The sequence below is a fragment of the Ammospiza caudacuta genome, chromosome 5 (assembly GCF_027887145.1).
Source record: "Ammospiza caudacuta isolate bAmmCau1 chromosome 5, bAmmCau1.pri, whole genome shotgun sequence".
Lineage (NCBI taxonomy): Eukaryota > Metazoa > Chordata > Aves > Passeriformes > Passerellidae > Ammospiza > Ammospiza caudacuta.
In genome coordinates this window covers 14,107,039-14,129,243 of record NC_080597.1, presented here as the reverse complement: position 1 = coordinate 14,129,243, position 22,205 = coordinate 14,107,039, and the positions used below count along the sequence as shown (strand labels likewise).

At 42.1% G+C, this 22,205-nt stretch overlaps 1 protein-coding gene across 7 annotated transcripts in view; it reads right to left on the bottom strand.

Moving 5' to 3' along the window:
* KDM7A (lysine demethylase 7A) overlaps nt 1-22,205 on the bottom strand; it is a 79,792-nt gene that overhangs the window by 1,191 nt on the left and 56,396 nt on the right. For 3 of the 7 annotated variants that reach the window (XM_058806139.1, XM_058806138.1, XM_058806140.1), the window contains one exon: nt 16,606-22,005. In XM_058806139.1, the coding sequence (XP_058662122.1) occupies nt 21,911-22,005 (95 nt within the window). In that variant the 3' untranslated portion in view covers nt 16,606-21,910. Of the gene's footprint in view, nt 1-4,261; nt 4,381-7,307; nt 7,445-16,605; nt 22,006-22,205 lie in introns of those variants that run through there. The other 4 variants (XR_009274811.1, XR_009274814.1, XR_009274812.1 and 1 more) reach the window with 4 other exon arrangements.

Genomic DNA, 22,205 nt, shown 5'->3' with positions numbered 1-22,205 from the left:
CCAATAGGGGTTCCTGATCTACCCTGCTTTAACCATCTGGAATGGAATCCTTTGAGAGCTGACTGAAGTAATAAAATTCCTCTTTCTGTATTGGTTCATATATTACATTAGTTTTCCCCTCAACCTCACTGCAGTGCTGATGATTTATCACCTCAGGCCTCCAGTTCCCCTCAGACTCAACCTCAGAGCCTGAGTTTGCTCCTTCTCTTTCCACCTTCAAGGAATTCAAAATGAAATTTAAACATTAAAAAACAACAACCCTTTGCACCTGCATTTGTCACTAACTCTGGTTGCTACACAGTCTAATCCACAGTTAAACCTCAGTGTTTTATGCTAAATCACCCACTCTGGCACCTGACCCACACACAGCCCAACCTCTGCCTTGAACATAGCCCAGGGTGGGGGGAGTCTCTCCTTTTGGCCTTTCTGCTCAGCTGTTACTCATTTAATAAAATATAAGCCAAATATACAATTATGCTGGAAGGAACATGTTTTCTTGTTAGGCCTTTTTGGCTCTTATCCAGCAATTTGCAGGCAATGGGGATTTATATTTTACTACACAACATTTCAGATTAATTCCTTACCATTTTCCAGGCCCCTGATGGAAGGAAGGGGAACAAGAAGGGTTTTCTCTGACCCCAACCTCACCCCCCATAGGACAGCACAGGAACACGTCCTGGTCTGTCCTGGCTAACAGGGAGCAGTGACTTGTAAAGACAGCATGTGTCTTTTTATATAACATGGCGCCATATCATCTCAGGCAGTGCAGCCCCTGCCAGCTCCCCAGAGCCACAGGGATGGCACCAGAAACTAATCAAACACCTAACTCCTATTTTTTTCAGGTAACACACAGGCCAACCCCCATTTTCACTTGTATTTAGTGAGAATCGGATTCTAGGAACAAGCATGTCAACAAAACCAGATCAACATGCTCACTGGGGAGGTTAAGTCAACACAAGGGCATGTTTATTCAATTTTAATGTAAGGACAGTCATGGAGGTATCTGCTGGGAAGGATCTCTGGGTGCCTCTGGCCCTGTCCCCCATAAGAAGCAGGATTGTTGCCAACACTTGCTCAGATCATCCCTTGCTTGGTCTATCAAGGCTTAAACCCCCTCCAGAGTCCCTGACCTCTCTTGGTAACCTGTTCCAGTGCTGCACCACCATCCTGTGGAGAAGCTTCTCCCAAAGGCCACTCAGAATATCCCAAGCACTGCTTGTGGCTGTTCCCCACAGCCATGTCCCTCCAGAGGCCTCCAGGAGCTCTCCTCAGAGATCAGCTCATGGCAGCCTTTGCTTATGGTCCTTGCCAGCCCTCCCTCTCCAGCAGCCAGGGCTCCACCAGCCCCCAGAGGTTCACTTCTCTTTGGGTTTCCCTGAAGCCTGTGGACTCAACACAGCTGCAATTGTGATTGCTTAAGTACAGAGAGCTGCAGGAAATGAAAGGCACCAAATGGATGTTCCCCCCCAGTCTAGAGGCTCCAGCTTGCCTCTGATGTCCCCTGAGCCAGGGGACTGAAATAAACTTCAGCCTTGGAAACTCTATTTTTGGTGCTTTTTTCCCCCCCTCCCTCTCCTTTTTCCATCCTGGACTTTGAACCTCCCTAGATCTTGTTGGCTGATTGCATCATTCCTGGCAGGTAAGGTCAGCATGAATGGAAGGAAGTACAAACAGCACTTCACACAGCACCAGCAGCAGGGAGAGCCTGCAGCCAGCAGAGGTTATGGACCCAGTCAGCTCTAATAAAGACCTGCATCAGTGGAGGGGCAGGAACTACACCAGGATTGTTCATGTTGAAACAGAGGTCACTCCATCTCCTGCTTCAGAGGCAAATCTGAGCCCTGTGGGATGTCTCAGGAGGAGATTTCCTTTGCACATAGCACTGAGCCAGGGCAGCCCAGCAAGGCTCCACTGCAGGCTGCACAAAGGAAGAAATACCACGTGCTTTCTTTCCCTTGTAGCTCAGCACAGATGCAGAATGCACATGGAGAGGAAGGCAGGACTTTCCCTCACAGGACTCGGCTGTCACCCTGTGAGGCCCTTGGATCTGGGGTCACTGTGGCCAGTGCCAAGGAGTCACCACCCTGAATATGGAAAATCTGAATTCAGCTCCTCTCCTGGATGCCTTGAAACAATACCAGCCAGTGTGTCTCTAGCTCCTGGCATCTCCACCTGGCTCCATCTGCTTCAAACCTCTGCTTGTTTCTGTCCCCAGCTGACTTGCCATGTGAGACAAGGAGAACAAGAGGACTGCTCAGGGCACCTACAGCTTCCCAGGTAGTCAGGACAAGGAGACCATTACCTGAGGAAGGTCACTGCTCTGGCAGGGCTAAAGCACTCTCAGCAGTGCTGCTTGCCTCATGGGACACCCCCTCTGTGGCATCAGTGCTTTGGGAGAGGTGCCTCATGCAAGTGAGAACATTGCAAAATTCAGGACATCTGTACAAATTCCAGATTGATGCAGCTGCTGAAATGCAATTATGAAAAGTATTAGCCCTTGAATTGAGAAGGTATTACAAAACATCCAAGGAGAAAGAAAATAAACTAGCATGCTGTGATTGATGTAAGCACGTAACAGCCTCCACACGTCACTGGGACCAGCACAGGCTGCACCAGCTGAGACTCTCCTTCCAGAAATGGAAAAACTTCCAAGGGGAGCAACTACACAGCTGGGGCCAAGCCCTTGTTCCCTGTCACAGTGATAGTGAGCCATGTGGGCCTCTACTGCCACACAAAGATGGGTGTTTGGGAGCACAAACTGGCCACAGTTTGGGCTTCTGCACTCGTCAAAGCTTGGGACTGAAACATAATCAGCTGGGATGAGTTAAACAGATGTCAGGAATACTCCTCAGTCCTGTTCAGAATTGGACCTCTGGGCCACCAAGAGTGTTTGCTTTCAATCAGAAGATGCTGAGCATCCCCAGACTCCACCACCACTACCAGGAACTGCCAGTCCCTGCCAGCCATTTTCCATCCCACTGCAGCCTCAGATAACTGCTGACCTGGCCCTTTGGTGCTGGGGTCTGGAGAGATTCAGGGACAAACAAAGAGGTAGGTCATGGTCAGTGTTGCTCCCTGGACTCACCAACGTGGCCAAGGTTGTCAATCACCCTCTCCTCTCCCAGTGTCTCTTTGGATGCCCCCAACAGGCATCCGAGTACCAGTTTGGTGGGAAGTGTTACCATTCCAGCTCCAACAGCCCAGATCCAAGCCCCAGGTCAATGGGTCATGCATTATGCAACTGTACTCACATGCAAAACACATCTAGCCTCCTGCTGTACTCTCACAAAGTATATCCAGAAAGAAGATGCAACATATCCTGCATATCACTGGAGACAAGACAGTAGGAGCAGTATTAAGAGATTATTCCACATGCATCCAACTGTTTCTATTTAACAGGTGGCTGCTCAGCAGCAGGTACAGAGGATACCAAATCACTAAGTCCTGGCAATCCCTGTAACTCTCTCATCCCTCCCCAGCCACCTGGTGCTCTTTTAGGTGAAGGAAAAATGATGGAAAATGTTTCTTGGGGTTTTTTTCCCCTTCCTCCTCTACACTCTTTGTTTTATCCTGAGAAATGTAACCTAGAAAGGCACCAGCAGAATGCCACAGACAGGAAGCTGATGGAGAAGCAAACCATAATTTCAGTCCATGGAGAAGCCAACAAGTCTTTCCACAGGTTTCAGCAAGTTTTAGGTAAAGACCTCTAGGGTAAGGAAGGAAAGAAAACAGAAACCCTTGCACTTTGATCACACCCTGAAGCAGTGAGGAGCCCGGGATCCTCGAGGTGAAGCTTTGGGGGTGCCCTGTGCCCATGCCATGGGGAGAGAATGGAAGATGTTTATCCATGAGACGGAACGAGCCAGCAAGTACATCCGGCAGTGAGATGGTTTTTCTAGGAGGCCTTGGAGACAGCTTGAGGGTTCTGCTGCTGAGCTCTGAGCCAGGCTTTCTGCAGCACAGGCAGAGCCCCTGGCACTGAGCCCTGCAGCTGCACAGGGTCTGGCACGAGCCAGCAGGGCCGATCCTGCCGCTGCCACCCGCCCACTCCAGCCATGGCATCCTCTCGCATCCTCTCAGCAGGAAAGGCTGAGAAATAGGCACCACAGGACAAACCACAGGAAACACAGCCCTTTCTGGGACAGAAGGGACTTGTTGTACAGCACACGCCGTAGACATTGGGACACAGAGGAGGGGTGTGGATTTGGGACTCGAGTGCAAACGCTCTGTCCCTGCTGTGCCACATCACTGGCTGACTTACCCTTAAATATTTTGGTTATTCATCTAAGGGTACATGTTCTGAAATATGTAATTGTCAGGCTTTTCTGGAAGCTCCTCAAATGCAGAATGCCTTAGTCCTTCCTCCCAGACAGCTTCCACCTGCAGGGAAAGACAACCTTGTTACTAAAAGCCTCATTTTCAGCTGCCACCAACTGTTCATCTCTGCAAAGCAAGCAGCCAGGGCCACTTTTCTTCCTGCTTTCCTGTAGGCCTTCAGGAGCAAGGAGTAGTTGAGTATGAATGCAGCACAGACTTTGGCCAAGCTCTGTGCATGCCACAGCAATGCCTATGTGCACATTCTCCTTCCTTACTTCTCTTTGGACAGGGTTGGCTTACAAAGGACTTGGGGCAAGTGCAGATACAATGCCAGCCCCCAGCCAGGTTTTGGTGTCTCCTGAAAAGCCCAGAGCCTGTGCATGCCAGCTCAGGTGTTTAATACCTGACTCACAGGAACACGGTAGGAAAGGCAGTGCAACTTTGTGGCTGTATTTTCATTTGCTGTGTTTCCAGAGCAGCTCCTCTCCTTTGGTAGACAGCGGGAGTGGGCAGGTAAAGCTGCTTCTGAGGGAAGCAAGTGTCTCACTCCAAAGGCAAAGGCAGGGGAGACACAAGTGAGAGCAGCAGCTCTGGAAAGGGAACCAACATGGGAATTGGAGATTAAAACATCAGATTGAAAGGAACAATAAATCCCTGTTGGGGAATATAAATGGGGGGTAGAGTTGGAACAGAATGCAGCTCAGTAATGAGGCAGATGGCATTTTCTTTGGAATCTGCAAATCCATTTGGGCTTTCTAGCAAACAAAGATGCCACACTATCCAGAAGTCAGCTTGATACATGACCTGCCTCCCCCTCTGCTTTCAGTGGCAAAGCTGCTGGAATGAGCAGCCCTGGTAGAGCCCAGCTGGTCCAGCAGCACAGGCTGAGGCCAGTCTGCTCTCACAGCCAACTCCCTGCTCTGCCTGGGCCACGGGTACAAGGCAACAGCCAGGCTCAGTGTCACAGGCAGGGCCCAGACACGAGGGGCTCTCTAGAACCATTGAGGGCTTGGGGCATCTGGCAAAACACTGTCCTGCTGCAAGGTCCTGGCAGTTCTAACACCGTGGCTCCTCATCGTGCAGGACAGCTCCAGCCACGTGGTTTGCATCTGCAAGGGCTGCAGGCAGCAGTGCAGAGCATTCCAGGATAGGACACCCCTGGAGCAGGGATGTCTCTACCAGCCATCAGTGTTCTGGCAGTGCTGAGGCATTCTTGCAAAACACTTCCAGGGAAGGAGAGGGAGGAAAACCAGCAAGCTGCAGATGCTCACATCGAGCCCCACCCCTCAGTTCCCTGTATTTCATTAGGCAAATAATGCTCAGGGTCAATAGCATCAGCCTCTTTCCTGGAAATGAAATAGCTACAGCCAACTCTCATAGTCAGGCTGGGGACGCAGGGGGGCAACAGAGCAGAGGTCCCTGCTCTGCAATCAGCTTATTTTGGTGTCTTCAGCACTGCATTGCTTCCATGTCTCTCCTTTGCTGTGGTTTGGGTGACACACATGTATGAGATGGGGCAAGAGCTCTCCCCCACACATCCTCATGGAAGCCTTGGCAGAATACTCTGGAATAAATGGGTATCAAGTGGTGCATCAGCCCTTGGAAATTCACCTTCCCATCAGCTGGCATGGGCCCTCCCTGACTAGCAGTCAGCTGACACCACAGCAGAGGGACAGGCACAGAGCTCACCTCACAGCATTTTACAGAGCCCCTTCTGATGCAAAGGGCCAAGACTGTGCCACATGCAACAATTATAGACTGGCATTGCGTGCCTGCAAATGCACAAATGAACTTCCCTCCTCCCTGGCTGCACATCCATTATGTGCTATCACCAGTTTTCCATGGACCATCAGATTTAGCTCTTGCATCTTCCTCTCATGTACAAGTTTTCATCATGCTTTGGGCTCAAGCTCCCTGACACTTCACAACCACCTCTGGCCCTTTATTTCAGGCTGTTGGCTCACAGAGGGTGCTGTGTTTCTGGCTGGAGCTGGCACTGCACCCAGTGTTAAGAAAAACCCATCTGTAAGCAAGCAAGGTCAGGGCATTTTCTGAAAAGTAACAACAAATAGTCAGGCATTATTTAAAATGCATCTCAGACTTTCAGTCACTAAGGTGCTCTGCTTTATCAGCCTTGCTTGCAAAGGACTGAGTACCAACCCCTGTGCTTTGGTTTTTTGATGCTCCTGCCTTGTATGAAAAGATGCTTCAAAACACCTCTCTGTCCCAACTTAAAAAAAAAAATATTAAAAAATTAACTTAAAAAGTTGTGTTCCAGTCATAGAAAAGCAATGCAAATCCCCATGAGCTGATTTTTTTCCAGGGAGATTCCTTACCTCTAACACTGTTGATAGAAAGTCAATGTTTAACAGAGCAGATGCCACAGAGATACACTTCTGTTTCTGGAAATAAACCTGAAGGCCATACTGGACAGCCCTTACATCCCCAGCATGAGAACCTTCCCACATGGCCCCAAGGACAGCCAGAGCTGCATCTCAGAAAGCTAGCTGGGTTTAGTTGAGGAGACATGAGGGAGAATAACACAGTAAATTGCAGTCCTGAAAAACTGCAGTAATTTCAGGGTCTACATAAACATTCTTCCAAAAGACACTGCAAAATCCAAGGGACAAGTGCAACATCAACTTTCTCCAAGTATTTCAGTGTGGAAAACAAGTTGCAGAGCAGAGGTTTTCCATAGTTTAAAGTAGCAATAAAGTGCCTTCAGGGGTAACAATGCCTCAGCCCAGCTGAACAACACATGGCTTTCTAGAACTGGTGAGACACGACATGTGTAGCTTTCACTGTGAACCATATTTTATTTCTTCACTTCTTTTGAATTCCCTCCAATCTTTTCATTTTAGTGACAGATAGATTGCAAGATGGATCCCAACAAAGAGATACTTGGACTTTTTCTTTCTTTCCTGTGACACTCAACACTTACTTTAACCAACAACCATAAACCCACAGTGAAGATGGCATTGGATTCTCACCTGTGCTTCCTCAAGGAGTGAATGCCTAAAAACTGATGATGGTTCTAAAATCCTTCTAAAAGTTTTACAGCATGCACAAACACCTGAGGAGTGAAGCAGGCATGGGGAACTCTGTCAGGCAACCTGGAGCAGGAAAGCTGCAGGGAAGATCAAAGAACCAAGTGAAAAATAAAAGGCTGTAACACATTACACAGGGAAACCCAGCAGGAAGAGGCATTTGCTCTGCCTTCACATGGGTATCTTCAACCACTGACAGCAACAGCCAGCACTACAATGCTGGATTTCTGATAGACAGGACTGCTGAAAACTCCAAGCCTACCAGAATAGCACAACCCCCGCCACTTATCCAAAACACAAAAACTGTCACAAGTTGGTTTTTTCACTTCCCTCCTCTCTCCCACAGCCTTGTCCCCAGAAAAGCTATTGAATAAAAAAAAAAAAAAAAAAAAAACAACAAAACATTTTGGTGTTATTTTAGGGCAGTGGCTATTTTAAGCTCAAGTTACTTTGAAATAAAAATAGAATTGTTTGCTTCCCTTTCCCTCCCCCCACTGAAGGAGAGCAGTATTAAAACCTAATCTCCTTTCACACACAACATAGGTGCAAGGAATTTGCATTTTCCCTGCAGAAGAACGCTGTGGGAAATACATCCCATACACATCTCCTAAGTTCAAGGGAACAGGAGGTAAACTTGAGGACCAGCTGAGAAATGCAATAAAAAGATTGGCTTTATTCTATTGTAGGAATATCCCTTTGACTGTGACCCTGCCATTTCAGTCATGATTTCTCTGGGGTACCTCGTGCCTAACATCTCCCACTGTACATCCCTGAGAGCAGAGGAAGTGCTGGCCTGCAAAGCTGTCGCTGTCTTTTGTTTCCACCGGATATTTTCAGGGTAGCACAGAAAAAGCAATCACATCTGGGACCACCCCAAGGGGCTGCTGGCAAAATTCCAGAGGCTCCACAGAAGCAGCAGCAGATTGCGGATTTCGGGGCCTTAGGCAGGATGTCTGTTTCCACAATGGCTGGGGAAGGAAGCAATATAAAGGGAGATGGGCTGATAAGAGCTCAGCCATGATAAAAAAGACTCTGTTCAGTACTGATTTCTTTCAGCAAGAAGAAAGGTACCCACAGTCACTGGGTTACAGACATCAGTGTCTTGCCTCAGTGAAAAGGGAATGGATTAGTCTTGAGGCAATGTTGAATACTAGATTTTAAAACAAGTACAAAAATAGAGAGCAGAACAGATGTGACAGACAGTGGGTTCTTCTCATTCATCCTGCAGTTTTGCAGAAAATTGTTAAAATAATTTCTTCATCAATTTCCATGCTGGTGGCTCTGTCCTGTTTTGTCATAGAAGAGGAAAATCAGCAGCTGCAAGGTGAAGCTCTGTGCTCTGAGAAATCAGGCATCATTTCCACAATAAAAACTTCCAGGCTTTAACTTACAAATTTGTTCTGCTGCCCTGGATAACTGGGAACATTCACATTGGTGAAGAGAGTGGCATTACTGACTGGCCTATAAAGAGCTTTACTAAAACTTTAAAAAGCACTGTACCATGGGAACACTCCCCTCTTCTGGCTGCCAGCTGGTGTTTATGCCACCTTGCCTTTTTTTTTTACCAAGGGGGAAAAGACAGATTTTGGAAGTTTTGTTTGAGGCTAGGATTCTCTGTATAAACAAAGCCATTCACAGCATGATGGATAATCACATTCTCTTACTTCTCAGCATCTGCCCATGGCATTGTCCCACTGCCCTCGGGTTTGGCTGGTTTTACCTTTCCAGGTGTAGTTTTATTTTGTGCATTCCTAGGTCAAATGGCAGCACTGACAGCATCAAGGGGTGGCTGCCCCTGCACTGCTCCCATTCAAGCTCCCTCTCTGGAGGAATCCTGGCAGGCTCGGAGGCTGCAGGCTGTGTCTGAGCTCCTCCTGGCGGTCAGGAATGCCGCATTAACTTCCCTGTGCTAGGAGCTCAAGGATAAAAATACAGATTTCTGCGACTCTTGTATGCTCAAGAAACACAAAGTGGAAATGCAAAATGAGCCACGTATTCTGGGAGTGATGTAAGGCTTTCATTCCTCACTGCTTGCACATGTGGCTAAAGGGAATGAACACATCCTTACCCCTCGTATTTGGGGAATTTTCATAAAAGTCACAAGTTTCACATTTTGTTCCAAGCAGAAGAATTGATTTCATTTGCTGTGCGCTTTCCAGTCTTGCATGACCCACAGCCAAGGAAATACATCCTTCCTAAACATTTATGGCTGTTGGAGCACTCTCCATGCTGAGTCTGCAGGACAACAAGAGGGAAAGGGGAAGGAGTTATCCCTACCATCTTCTGGGGTTGGAATGGAACAGATAGAATGGGGAATTCTATCCTAATCAAACAGCATGGGTAAAAATATTACAGACAGTTGAATTATAACTAATCCTTGTCCAAGGTGGTATCTGAATCTCTTTGTTAGGCACTGCACAATGATCCAGCATCCAACAGCTGCCATCCCAGAAAGGACACATGACAAAGGACAAGCAGTGACACCCTAGTGAAACAAGAGGGAGGAAAGGAAAGAAAACAAAATAAGAGTTTTTGCAAAGACTGTCACTTAGCAATGGTTTCCACTCCCTTTGCGGCTGGCCATGAGAATATGACATTATAGCACTGCAGAACACCTTCTGGTTTCTTTATAAAGATATGTAAATATATGAATATGTGAATACATGTATAAATTTATTTATATTTATTTATTATACACACTCTACCAGCCAGGTAGTAGAAACGTAACCTTGGCACCACATCTGCCTTTAAAGGCTCAGAGCCTTGCCATCAAAAAACAACAGGGAGATTTCAGAGGGAGGCATCAGGCAGTTTCCTCAGGGTGTGCCAACAGAAACTGTTGTTAATCCTGCCCATTTTCTGTACACACCCAAGATGTCTCACATCAGAGCAATTAAATGCAGCATCTTGCACTAGAAAAGCTCCCTTTAGAAATGTTTTGTCCAGCACATCCTTCTGATGACTTGGCAGAGAATTGTTCAACAGCTGACCTAAGTAACATCAGAGGGTTCATTTCCCCCCACAATCTTCAGCATCCCTTCCTTTTCTTTTTTCCCTTGCTGCTTCTACATGATCACTGTCCCTTATTCCATACCTGAGGTGCAAACCATGGACTTCCAAAACCTAGATTTTGCTCAGGTTCTGCCAAAGAGCGAGAGAAGTGGACTACACCATGGCTCAGAGGGACAGCCTGGTCCTCTGTCCAACTGCATTTACCTCACAAATCAACCCCTACTTGTGGGAAAAGCATGGATTAAATGTGCTGCATTCACATGGACACAAATATGCATCTTTCCTTCTGCACAGCTCTAAGATACCTTGCAAAATAAAAATGATGCAGGTTCTATGTCTGAAAGTGGTCTAAAAGTCCTTGCCATAACATCTCCAAAAGAGAAAAAAATCCTTTTTTTCTAAATTTTACTGTTACACTTTTAAAATTTCCTATGTATTGATGTTATTGATGATGATTTGATGGTGTTGATTTGAAAGTTCTTTGGGCTGTTGAGTTGTACTAGCTGTTCACAGGTATGCCAACCTTTGGGCTCACACTGTGTCATTAATTAGCACTTCCAAATATCAATAGCATTTGAGGAGACAAGAAAATCAGCTAGCAAGAGTTGCACTCAGAAACATCCCCAAAGATTTGGGGAATTTGAAAAATGTAGAAGAGAAGGCCAGAGATGTCTTGGTATACATATGAGAATCACATCAGTGAGAAGGAATCAGTACTTCACTGCGTAAATACTGCAAAGCATAACCAAAAAAATTAACTGGAGAAGAAGTAAAAATCAATATAGATCTATAAAATGCTCATTGAGATTATTTAGCTTCCAGCTACAAAAATTAAAAAATATATAGAACTAAGCCATTTAAAATTTATCAGATTTTTCATGTTTAACTTGTATCAAACTTGGTTGCAACAGTATACAAGTCAAGCCATGAGAAATTAAAGATATATTAAAAAAAATAGAGCCAGTAAATATCCTCCAGTTCAGATCCTTTGCAAAGCCAACCAGAGTCTGGACTCATTATAGCCCAATCTTTTTGGCAGCTAATTAAGAAATTCAACCAGAGGGATCCAGAGTTTTTAAACAAGTCTCCAAGAGATGCTTAGTTTAGAAGTTTTTTTACGAAAGCAAAATATCTGTTCAACCTCCTTCCATCCTGTTACTGCAGTGGCAGAAATGATGATTCAGGGCCACTAACAGGACTTTCCAGGCAAAGCTGCTCCACTATTCTGTGACTGGAACACCAGACAAAGTCACATTCCACTCAGTTTCAAGGTAACAAAGGAAGGATGAAACAAACCAAAATGGCAATAGTTTAGAAATAACTTTTCCAAAATTGCAAAATTGAGAGGTTCACTTCATATTATGACAGTAGCATAAGTCACTTTGGTTTGGAAAAGTAAGACTTCAGTAACACTTCAAAAAGCTCCAAACCCAAGCTGACCTCAGGGGTTGCATTTATAAGAAAGCTCCCACCATTCCAGGTACAGCTTGGGTAACTCCAGGTTAGTTTTTGTCATGTTTATCACAGGAATGTGCTTAACCTCTGCAATCCTGACATCCATGCCAAGGACAAGAGGAGGCCACTGAGGGGAAGGAGCACCAGAAGCCCTTCCCCATCCTCTCAGCTGCCCACCCCGGGCAGGGGGAGGCAGGGATGTTTCAGGGTCCCACCCTTTCCATGCCATGCACACAGGGGCTGGCAGGATTGGAATACTCTGCTGACCTGCAATTCCTCTGACCCCTTCCCTCACTATTACACCCCAGTGGTCCTCATCACATTAGCAAAACAAAAGTTTTGATTCAGCAGCACAATCCAAAGTCTTCACCTTCAAAGAATTCCTGCATAGGAGAAAGCAACTCCCAGGCACCACAGAAGGTCATCTTGACTCCTTCCCACAGCAGGCTAGGACAAAGCAAATCACTTTTTTCCAGAAGAGCACTGGGAGTTCTGAATCATCCTAAATCTTGACCAAGGATCTCAAAAGAACAAACCACAGCATCACCTGAAAACCCTCAGAGGAACAGGGACATACTGAAAGATACACCACTGTATCAGCTGAGGCATTAATACTAATGTCATCAGAGTTATCATATGCATGTTCAGTATAAGAACTGGTTAGAAGTAAAGGGTAGACATGGTGTACAAATCAAATAAATTCTTCCCTAAAAAACCAAGCCAGTGGAGCTTCTAGCTAGAAACCAACCCTATTACAGCCCTGCTACTTGCAGTGATTTCTATCAACCTAATCTTTCAGGATTAAGCCTGTTTAGTTCAACTCCTCCATGCAGGTGAGAGTGAAAAATCTAGTATTCCTGTATACAAGTAATAAAAAAATACTTAATTTTATATATATGGTTTCCTTTCTATTCTCTACCACTATGTACATTTTGATCTGATGAGTCAACATGACACCTTTAAGATATCAAGTTATACCTGTGCTCATTTGCTTCATGACTGGAGGTATGGGCTCCACAGAATGTTTAACAGATCAATGATTTCTTTTTTGTGTTGTTCCCAATCTCTAAGTCCTTTTCCGTGAACCACAACAGTGCAGCACAGAATAGTAACTCAGCTTTTTCTTCAAGCCATGAACTGCAAAATATAGTGAGAGCTTGCATCAGTGCAAAATGAAAGAAAAAATACAAAAATGACTGAATGTCCCAACCAAGGGGAAAAGAATTTAAGTATTTTAAGGTATTGACAGGACTATTTTGGTGTCTACTGAAATGTGTAATAAAAGGATTAGTGAAGACATTCCTTTAATTATAGCTAATATGACTAGAGTTTGAGAGTTTGGTAGCTAATATTTTATACTGTTCAAAACTGATATTAGTGGCAACAGAAAATTAATGCCAGCATTACTGAAAACAGTCTATAAGCTATCAGGGCATAGCAGTGGCCCTGTATTGTGAGTACATAAGGTTTGTATGAAGGAAATGTCTTACATCACAACAGTGAGTGCTGCACTGGAATTCCCACTCTCCAAATACTTCAGTTGTTCCAACACAAATCACTTCTGCTTACAGACCTCATTCACAAGGGAGCTGGGATGTATTACACAAAGTATCTTTCATGTTCTGTATAAACTGAACTTCTTAAAGTGAAATCCTCTTAATAGTGAAGAGAATTAACAGAACCAGTGTCTAAAATAACTTCCTGTAGCACCAGAAGAGGTTTGTTACACAGTGGTTTTGAGTTTTCCCAAAGCATCTCACAAATTCCTCTTTTCTGATCTGCTGCAAAAGCTGGAGAATGAGGCACCCTTCACATGCCATGTCTCATTTAATGCTTGGTGTCTCTCCCAAGACTACAGGTCAGCACCACTTGTGGTGCTTAATGCCAGGCACAGCTGTCCAGCAGTGTCTGCAATGCAATCACCCCAATTCACAGCAGTGCACTGCACAGCCCACAGAGTTTTCTTCTCCCCACTCCCAACAGACCTGGGCTGAATACAAACAGACTGGGAAGCAAAATGGTCCCACTCAAGGAAGAACTTCATCTGAACAACAAGTTCTGACATTACTTTAAGGACAGCTGGCATGGGAAATACACTTTGAATGCTCTCCTTTAAGAGGTGCCATGCTTTAACACATGGGAACAGCTCTGTTCAGCAACCACATCATGATGGAATTTAAAACTCTTTCTACAGGAGCTGTTTGAGCACAGGAAAATTTCTACTGGATCAGAACTGCGACAAAGCAATTCAAACACCTTTTGTAAAAAGTAAAAAACCCTTTGTAACTATAAATCAACTCAAGAATTAAGCACAAGATTTAATATCTTCATATTAATACTTGGCTGAAACTGCTGCCAAATTAAGCCAAAATTTCCACAGCCCACAGCCTATTTGAGGAGACCAGAGTAGCAGTTTCTAGAGTTTTGTTGGCTTTTAGCTTAACCAGAAAAAAAAGCCAACTTGTATCTTTATGACTTACCACCAAAGTGTATGATTCGTGGGCAAATGTTTCTTCCAGACAGATATCACATTCTCCAAGTATGGATGGGAACTTTACTCACATTCATTGCAGCAAAATTTCTTACAAGGAATAAACTTTGGGGCAAAGCATCACAAGCAAGCAGACTGTTTGTATACTGGTGTTTTTTTTAGTTGACTTAAAAGTTCCAAAGTAGAGTATTTTTTCCAAGACCAAAGCAAATACAGCAGAAGCAGTACAGATAAATAGATCTATTAAGCCAAACACAATTCTTTGAAAAATTGCAGTAGTTATTCTAAAGACTGAATATAATTGGCTTTTGAAAAATCAGACCTTAGTCTAGACAGAGCAAACTGTGCTATTAGCCAGATGTTAGGTGGAATACTACAAGCTCTGGCAATGACAGATTTTATTCACTGTCTTGATCACCAGCTGTTTTTTCTGCAGATAAAAATTTCAGTCACTACCATTGTAGAAACCAAGGAGTTCAACAATCCTGGTTGTATCAGGAGTTACAATAACATTCTGGTTTTACAGTTTCAGTCCTCATTAACTTTTGGCTTGAGACAGCTGACATTACTTACCGGCACTAAAAGTGTAATTTCAAGGGCTCCCAGGACAAACACTTCTATACAAAGAAAAAACTAAGTTTCTACAGAAACTAACACTCAGCATGATTGACTTTACCATATTCATGCTATTAGTCGTGTTTCCATCATGAATCCAAAGGTCCTCCTAAACAAAATTAACCAGAAAAGGTTTGGTTGAAGATGTTACCTGATGAGCCAACACCACAAAAGCTTCACAGCTTAAGCAGGTCAGGACAAACCCTCTGGAGAGAGCTGAACTTCACTAAATGTACAGAAATGGAAAGCCAGTCTGTAGGCACTTTACCAGTGGGTACTTTACCTCAAACACAGCAGAATACTATTGATTAAAGACCAAAATCAGTATTTCAGTCTTCAGATACCAAGATGGGTATCTTGTTCATTCCCTGACTTTAGAAATTCAATTCTTTTGCTGGATTTGGTAGCCTTGAAATCTTTAAAACCCTTATGTCCCTCAGGAAAGAACAATCCAAGTAATTATTTCTCCATTCTCTGCAAAGAGAAAAGCAGGAGACCAGAAACTGACTTTTAATGAAAATACTGAAGGCTGTCCAGCAGCATTTAAAGCAGCACTTGAGATATTTCATGTTTTCCAGTGTATTATCCTGTCATCCACTAAAATAGCTGAGACAGGAAAAAAAAATCTTTTAATTGTAGCTGGCAAAAAACAAAAGGCCAAATAGTAAAGTTGCTTGTTTAGGTTTTTATACAGGCATGGAACTTGTATTCGTGGCCCACTAAGGAGCTCTCTTAAGTCTATCACTTGAAGACCAAAACATTGGTCTGAGCAGCGAGCTGAGTGTGACAGATCCAGATGAGTATTTGATGGAAATGCATAGGCTGTAGCATTGCTATTCAATCACAGTGATTAAGACCTTTCCAAAATATGCAGTTGCTCTGACAGACAAACAGTTCTTTCAGATCTTTGGCAAATCTTGGGCTAACCAAATTTAAAATCAGTTTTAACACATCAATTGAAAAGATGTAAAGGCATGTCAAAATACAGTGGGAACAGATATCTGAAGTATAAATATTGTATCATCAACCCCTGTACTTGACTCTATTTCTCCCTCCACCCAAATGAAATTTGTTTTTGAAACGGCATCGAAGTTTCTGCTCACCAGATCTGGAACACTATCATGTTTTAAACTTTAGGCCAAACAGCTTCCCAGTTTGCCATGGGTTTTCAGCTGTCCCTTTAGGCAGTACATGGTTTGATGAGGCCAGCATTCTTGTTCTTTTCTGTAAAGCACCTGGCACAAGTCAGATCTCCTAGTCATTACTCCTAGTCACCCAGAAATTCTCTGTAAACCAGAAGCCAGGGTAAGCAGCAAACCTGAGCAGGATGCTGATCTCAAACCCTTTTGCCATCTGATTGTTCCAGTGCCCCTGGTGCATCATTTATCTCAGGCTGACTGACCCTCAGCAGGGCACTGCAGCAGCTCAGTGGGGCACAGGACAAGGCTGCACACCAAGCTGCAAACCAGGTGATGATGCCTGGAGGGAAAAGCAGCAGGGAAGTCCTCCAGGACAAAAGCAAGTGTGGCTAAGCACATGTAAGTGTGAAAGAGAAAGCTCTTCTTGCAGAAACTGCACACACTTCAAGGAAAAAGAAAAAAACAAACCAACCAATAAATCAAGAGCTGAGTCAGCCATCAGTAGCATGAGACAAACCTGAACAGAAACGAAGAGCAAGAATACAAAAATACCATTTGACACCCTTCTTACAAATCTAGATCCAATAATATGATGAATCACAAACACTTCCACCTCCTTTTTATATTACGATTCAAAAAGAATATACACATCTTCACAAAATGCATTTAAGTTGCCATATAATATACTTGGATTGAAATGAAATTTGCACTTTGAAAAATTTTTTTTAAAAATGGTATGAGAATATTCCCTCACATTTCTCCACCAAATTTCTTCTTTAAAATATAACAAGCAAAGGGCACAGAGACTGGACCTAGAAAAGCATTTTTTCTCCTGATGATACTCTGTACATTTTACTGTATTTACACTGAAGTAAATGAGCAGAAGTCTGAAGAAATTAAACGCTTTCCAGTGCTAAAATCAAAACATAAGCATACAATTTTTTAATTTCAGTATTTTAAAGTACAGAAAGTGGAAACTATGAATATCAAATACAAATTTAAACAAAGCCACTTGTCCTCCCCTAGAATAATCAATGTGAACTACTTATAGAAACTTACAAATTTAAAGTAAAATCAAAACAAAATAAATACTGTACATACACTTTCCCTGCCTGCAGGCAAAAGAGGATGGGAAATACTGTTATGAATTGAAAAAAATGCTCTTAAAGCTGCAGCATCCCATTTCCCAGCCAAATACTTAACACAGTAGTGCGTTTCTGTAAAAAGGAAGACACACATACACCGACCCCTACTGAGCAGACAAGCTAACATTTTCAGAAACATTAAGAAGGAAAGATAGAAATTAGACTATGAGAGTAGAAAAAGGAGGAAGAGACAAATGGGCCAGCAAAACATTACTACAAAATTAGTAAATATAGCCAAGAACTAGCCCCATTTTTTGTTTGGTTTTTTTTTTTCAAATTCCATGTTTGTTTTTTTTAAAAAAAAAGATTCACCAAAGCATTGGCAGCAATACACATTTCCCAGCAGAAGTGACAATACATATCAATATAATCTGTTAAAGTGATCCCTTTCATTCCCTTCCCACAGCATGAAACTCTTATGGCTTAATTTATATTAAAAGTAGAAAAAGTCTTTTTTTTTTCCAAACAGAAATGCAGCCTATGAAGAACATGCATCTCCTTATCAGTGCTACTTTCATTTCCCATCCACTGCATGACTTATCATTCATACTCTCCCACAAAGAGGGTTACCAGGGTGGTTTTTTGTTGGGTTTATTTTTTAGAAAAATGGATGTTGCAGCTTTTCATCTTGTTTAACAATAAACAGTAAGGCCCTTGGTTCCATTTGTATTTCTTCTGTCAAAGAGTAGTGCTGGGCTCACTCAGCCCCAGAACTACAAACAGCTTTTAATGGTCTGGAAGTATTCTGTGACTGACACTCTGGAAAGACACAAGGCTTGGGGGTCGTGGTGGGAGTGTGAAGGGACAGGTGGGCACGTGGAGCCTGAAGAGGGCACAAGCCACTGGGTCATTCTAGTTCTGCTTAGTCTCCACAGCTACCAAAAAGGGGGTAGGCAAGATTCCCACCAGCTCTGGCTTTGAAATCCTGCAAAAATTTTCAACACTTGCAACTTTATGGTCTCATGAGTGAAGGTAGCTTATGCCTTAAGCAAAGCCAAAGTGTCAAAAAAGTGGTTGTGACACTGTGCTCTCTTACATCTCTACCAAAGGTAACACGAGAACTTCAACCACCAAAAATTAAAAAAAAAAAAATCAAAACCCCAAAGCCTCTCATGTGATCAGAAAACAACAATTTTAACTCTCAACATCTAACCCTTCCAAAATTCTCTTTAAGAATGAATTCATGTAGAGTATTATAGGTTGCATAGGTAATCTACCTCAGAGGTCAACAAAGGCTACCCTGTAGCCAGGGTTTATTAGCAAGTATAATAGGAAAAGAAAAGGGAAAGTTGCTGGAAGAATCTTGGATATAGTTTCTAGGTGGTCTTTCCATTTTCATATTTGTTTCTTTTTCTGCAATTGTAGGAACATGAGAACTTAAGAGAGTGGGAAAACCCCTACAATATTTCATTTCCTATTGTTCTGCCTACAAACAAAAATTTTTTAAAAATTGAGTTTTATGCCAAATGCAAGTTCTCTGACTTTTCAAAAAATATTACCCTTGAAAAAAGTTACCATAGCAGGTGTCATTTGCTGTTGTCTAGCCAGTGTTCCCTACTCCCTCCCTCTTCCACCCCAAGTGAGACAGCAAAGAAAAAAATTGGGCTTTTTCTCTCCACTACAATAACACAAGGTTCAGGCCATCTACAGAAAGACTGGTGCAGAAGTGATTTCAGCTAGAATACAATAAATATATCTCTACATACAAGTACACAAAACAAGTGAGGTCACCACATCCTCTTCATCAGCTACCAGGAGATTTCTTTTTTCTTGTTTGTTGTTTTTGCTTTTTTTTTTTTTTAAATACTGCTCAACATGGCAATTTCTTTTGAATTTACTTGTTCTAAGTTGGAACATCAGATTTAACTTCTGCTGGAAGCATGGATATTTGAAGAAAATGGGAATGAACCTCTGCCTGTTGACAGCCTGTGAAGAGACTATGACATAAATTCATGACAGTGGAGAGCCACTCAGAAAAAAAAAAAAGAAAATTAGAGCAATAGAAAGGATAAAACCAAGAAGAAATAATATATATGGGTCCAGCCATATCTATATTTCAACTGTAAGATACAGATAAATAGCATGGATGGTCAGAAAAGAGACTCTGTATAAACCAATCACATGTACAAGAAAGCATACTCTGTATCTGAAAATTCCTTACTCCAGATTCTATTCTGGCATACTTTTACTTTAGACAAAAATCTGTCTTTAAGGAGAGAGAATTCATTCTTTATTCTGCTCTGAATCTGATTGCTGCCCTAAACTGGAATTTTCTATCATTAGAAATTGCACAGCCAGCAGGAAGGAAGCAGTTTGGTTCAATATGCTAAAGCTGAAACAGTTTCCAAAGCCTGGCAGGCATTAAACCCATTTGCTCAAGTTTAAATGAAGAGAAAATTTATATGGGTATAGAATTTTAACTAATATTGACAACATAGTTTATTTCTTTTACTTACTTTGGTGAGAACATATTAGAAGATAGTTAAAACATTCTCTTTTAACTATTTCCATCTAGAAAACATAGCACCTGAGAACAGCAAGTCCTTATAGTCATTTTCAGCACCTGTAGAATACTACTTAGCTTATCTTCTGCTTTTTAGAAATCCTTGACTACCTCGATTCCCAGTATTCTAAAGGTGGATAACTTGTGTTAAATTAAAAAAAAGAAAAGACTAAAAACTTGGTTTTGTGAAACATTAATTAGCAAACAAAAAAATAGTTTAAAAATTCACCTACACAAGTCACAGAAGAAGTTAAGTCATCATAATAGAAAAGCAAGGCTGCAAAAAACACTCCTAAACTATAATTTCCAATCTCCAGACAAAGTAAAGCTATGAAAGCTACCTGACTTTTTTTGCAGTGGCACTCCATTTTGATGCTTCTCCATTTAGAAACAGGATAACATAGTGCTAACTGGTTCTGACCCTGCAGCAATAAAGAACACCTGACATCAGAACTATTTCCACAAATTCCTAAACTCATAGTCTAGCCTAAACAAAAATAACTCTGCACAAATATTCCGGAAAATAAAACTGACTTTGTTTTTAAACCACAAGAGAAAATTATTCCAGTATAGGATATGGAGGAAGGAAAAATTGGTGTGGAAAATTAAAATCAATTTGATGACTTGGACAGCTATGCAGGAGTATTTTTACTCTTACCAATCAAAAAACAAAAACCATAAACCCCAACCAACAATATTGTTGTCATTAGCATATTGACATTTACATTTTGGCTGGACCCTGCAAAATGCCCTTTTTCCAGAATCAAGTAAAAGTATTCCCCTTTCTGCCTTCATCCCCGACCCTCAAAAGTTAAATATTTAATTTTATATTACAGAAAAATACAAATTTTAAATCAAAATTATTTACAATAATTCAGAATTGGCATTTGCTATCAGCTCTGTGTGAAGCCTGACACAAATGGTCATTCTGATACCAGTAAGCTACTTAAATGCTTATATATATGGACCAGTTAAGACTTTCCATTTGCTGTCTTGCCCAGCTTTGAAAGCAGCACACATTCTCCTGCTTTCATGACTCCTCAGTAAAATGTATTTAACATACAATAACATTTTAATGCTTCTTCCATGCTACATTAAGTAAAATGCCAAATCTTTTAACTGCAATGTGTATCTTATAGTTATTTGAGAGCAACTGTTATGAAGAAACTTTTATCTTAACTGATGTACTCGTTCCTCCAAAAGATGTAATGGGTCTTCCTCCTTTGTACTAGCTCTTAAATAACTAGTACAAATACAATTTCAGGGAGTCTTTTTACACAAGAAAATCATCACAGACAGATCATCAGGAGGAAAATATGAACTCAGATTTGAAGGAAAGAGGTGTATTTTAAAACAAGTTAGCTACTGGACCAACATAAGAAAATTCTTCTGTCTTTAGGAGTCTCTTCTAGTCCATTAAATAAATAAATCTGATATTAAAAAGGACAGGTCAAAAAATAATCAAGCTGGCAGAGAATATGCAACTTGCAAGTCAACAGAAGCCCAGCCAATAGCTTACAAAAAGCAGGAAAAAATAATAAGATTCCTTATGCCTTAATTTAAAAAATAATTAATAATGCATCTCACCCCTATTTAAGACTATAACCTGAATATCAAATTTAGGAGTCCAGACTAATCACAATTAATGTGGCTCTCCACTGCACCAAACACACATTATCAAAACAATTTAAAACTTTCACATTATTAAATCTAAATTAATAACCCCCCCCCACAGAAAAAGTCTTCCAAATAAATAGTTTCTTAAATGAATTTTAAAGTTGTGAAAAATCTATCAGAAATAAATTATTGATAAACCACCTTCATCATCTTCCCCTCATTAATTTAGGTCAGAAACTACCAGCAACAAATGATATTCAAGCCCTGATGAGAGACTATTTCTCACAGTCCGTGTCTCTCTGAAGATTTCCCCGTTCCCGTATGGTTATTGCTGAGCAGGTGTGGCACAGTGAAAATGCAGCATTGGGTTGGGTTTTTTTGTGTGGGTTTTTTGTTTTTCCTTTTTTTTTTTTTTTTTTTCTTTTTCTTTCTTTCTTTTGTTCATCAGGCAGTGTTTTCTATGGTACATGCAAGTCTGCTTCAAGCAGAGGAATAACAGCAGCTCCAGGCTCTGTTGCCCTCAATACTGGTCTGTAGGAAAGACAGCAGTAGTACAGGTAGCAGCTACATTAAACAAAGAAGCGTGCATGGCCGTTCCGGTTCAGCTTCAGGATCTTCCCAAGGCGCTGTTTAGCAGTTGCCATTCCTTTCTTTGGACGTTTGCCTGAAAAACCCAAGCAAGGACTTCAGTCAGCAATTTCAGGACCAATTTTAATTATTGTACAACAATGGTGAAAACCCAGCTTTCAAGTTGAAGCAAGCCAAATTTTCACTGGAATCAGTTTGTAAAACAAGCAGGGAACCAGAGTAGTTAGAAAGAACACACCCAGGAACTGTTTATCATAAATAAAATGAGTGTATTAT